Genomic DNA, 2294 nt, shown 5'->3' with positions numbered 1-2294 from the left:
AATATTATTATACTTAATATTAATTATTTTTTTTATACATAAAAAACAGCAACCACAATAAAACAATGACATTATTAATAGTTATAGCAGAAGTAATAACAATGAAAGTAATAATAATAAATCATAGTAATAAAATAATAATACAAATAATACATATTACAAATAATAATTAAATTCAATGCTTATTCTAGATTTTCCTTGTCCGACTGCAAAGAAAGGGTTAAAGTTTAAAAAAAATCAGCCCACATGTGTGCATACCCTGAGATCCCCAGGTTCCAGCCAACACAAGTGAGCTGTATGTGAGAGACTTAGAGGCTGAGGGTTTGCTGGGAACAAAGTCCTATTTCCTTCTTCTCAGTCAGGAAAGCTGTGAAGTCCTCCATCCCGTTGCACCTCTAAACATTTTAACAACTCCCAGCATAAACCTTCTCAACCTATAAAAAGGAAGCCTTAACTTTTTATTAAGGTGCTAAATTCAACTTACTGTGGTAAAAACACCAATCTTCTTCGTCTTTAAGGAAGGGAAAAGCCTCAGCCAATGTGATAAAATTATACTATAATTAGGTGAAAACCTGACTAATTGAGATGAAAATGCATGCATAAAGTTTAGAGCATAACTTGCAAGAGCTCAATATGTTTAATGATGTTACTGGAAAGTGTTTACATCTCCAGCTAAAGTTCACCATTCTGTCCAAAAAGTGCACTTGAATATGTCCCAAAATATTACCCAGAACCCCAAGACCCTTTTTACAAGCTCAATTCTGGGTGATACAGATATTTCATGTGGTCATGTCACCTGATGCAACACCCCAACTCATAACCCTTTCCTTAAACCAAAGTCATTTTTAATTATCATCTTAGATAAATCTTCCTAATTATGAATCGTGTTTGGACAATCTAGGGGCAGATCAGATTAAAGCATTAAGGCATTTTCAATACATTAGTTGCAATGATTTCGAATTTCTAAGAATAAAGAATGATCAGAAAATAAATTTTGTGATTAATAACAATTATCCAATCACAAGAAATGCAGATGCATATGTATTTTGTCATCAGTACATGATTGGATAGTTTCAGTAAATATGTATACAGTTCATTGTGTGAAGATTTCCAGATGATTTAGTAAATCATCTCTTTGCTTTAGTGTAATGGCTTGTCCAAAGTTTCTTTGCAGGCTTTCACAGGCTGATCACCAAATTATCACCATATTGCTGTTAATATCAGACTAAAGGGGGAAATGATTTTTCCATGCACACAATTAGGTCTGATTAGAATGGTAGGGGATGTAAGGTGGAGGGGGTGTTAGGGAGATGAAGCAGGAGAGTTCCAGGCTTAGGGACATGACAAGCTCAGACCTAATTTGGAAGTAGGTCCGGCTGAGATTTTAATGATGGCACTGTGATTGGTCAGATGTGCCTGTGATTGACATATGTGACGGCTCCTCCCTGTCCCGCCGCTTTATTGTCACTAATGAAGCAAGTTCTTTCCAGGGCTCTCCTGCCTGCAAGTGCTGACAGTCCAGGGCTACAAATTTCAATGACAAGCTGTAATTTGTGTGCAGAGCGCATTGTAACCCGTGTCAGTCCTTCCTGGCCCTCCAGACGAGTCACATCGGCAAGGGAAGACATAAGTTTATCATCTCTGCTGTAGTGTGTGCAGGGACATGTGCTGATCCCCGGGATCTGGATTACACCTAACCCAGCTGGGGTATGCCTTAGAGCCCGCTACAGGCTGCTCGGGGGTCTCCGGAGAGAAGGGTGTATGTGTATATGAGGACACACATCGGGGGACATGGCAGACAAGAGGAGGTCACCGTGCACCATGAGTCTCAAGGCACACGCCTTCTCGGTGGAAGCTCTGATCGGGGCTGAGAAGAGGAAGAAGAAGAGGAAGCTGGAGGATGAGCACACCGACCCATCGGAATTATCCTCCGTGCAGCAGTCTGCTGACATGGAGCACTCTGTGTGCGGCATACTGGGAGCCTGTGAGTGCGGTACCCCAATATTCTGCATGGACCCCCTTATCTATGCCATGGCATGGCATTCTTCCTTCTCCACCCTAACATCGCTATCATCACCTTCTCTTTCTCTTATTTTTATTTATCTCTATGTCTGTTTCATTTCCTTTCTATTTATATCATCTATCCTATCTAACAATATGTCTATATATATATTTCTATGGAACCTATCAATACGTCTATATATATTTCTATGGAGTTTATCAATTGTCTCTATATTTTCTAAGGAATCTATCAATATGTCTATATATATTTCCATGGAATCTATCAATTGTCT

The 2294-nt window shown here is 39.2% G+C and overlaps 1 protein-coding gene across 1 annotated transcript in view; it reads left to right on the top strand.

Moving 5' to 3' along the window:
* Nucleotides 1-1513: 1513 nt before the first annotated feature.
* TBX18 (T-box transcription factor 18) overlaps nt 1514-2294 on the top strand; it is a 27525-nt gene continuing 26744 nt past the window's right edge. The window contains exon 1 of the mRNA XM_072410415.1: nt 1514-1984. Within this exon, the coding sequence (XP_072266516.1) occupies nt 1792-1984 (193 nt within the window). The 5' untranslated portion in view covers nt 1514-1791. The remainder of the gene's footprint in view (nt 1985-2294) is intronic.

Source organism: Pyxicephalus adspersus, chromosome 4 (genome assembly GCF_032062135.1).
Source record: "Pyxicephalus adspersus chromosome 4, UCB_Pads_2.0, whole genome shotgun sequence".
Taxonomy (NCBI): Eukaryota; Metazoa; Chordata; class Amphibia; order Anura; family Pyxicephalidae; genus Pyxicephalus; species Pyxicephalus adspersus.
This window is presented reverse-complemented; position numbering and strand designations above follow the sequence as displayed.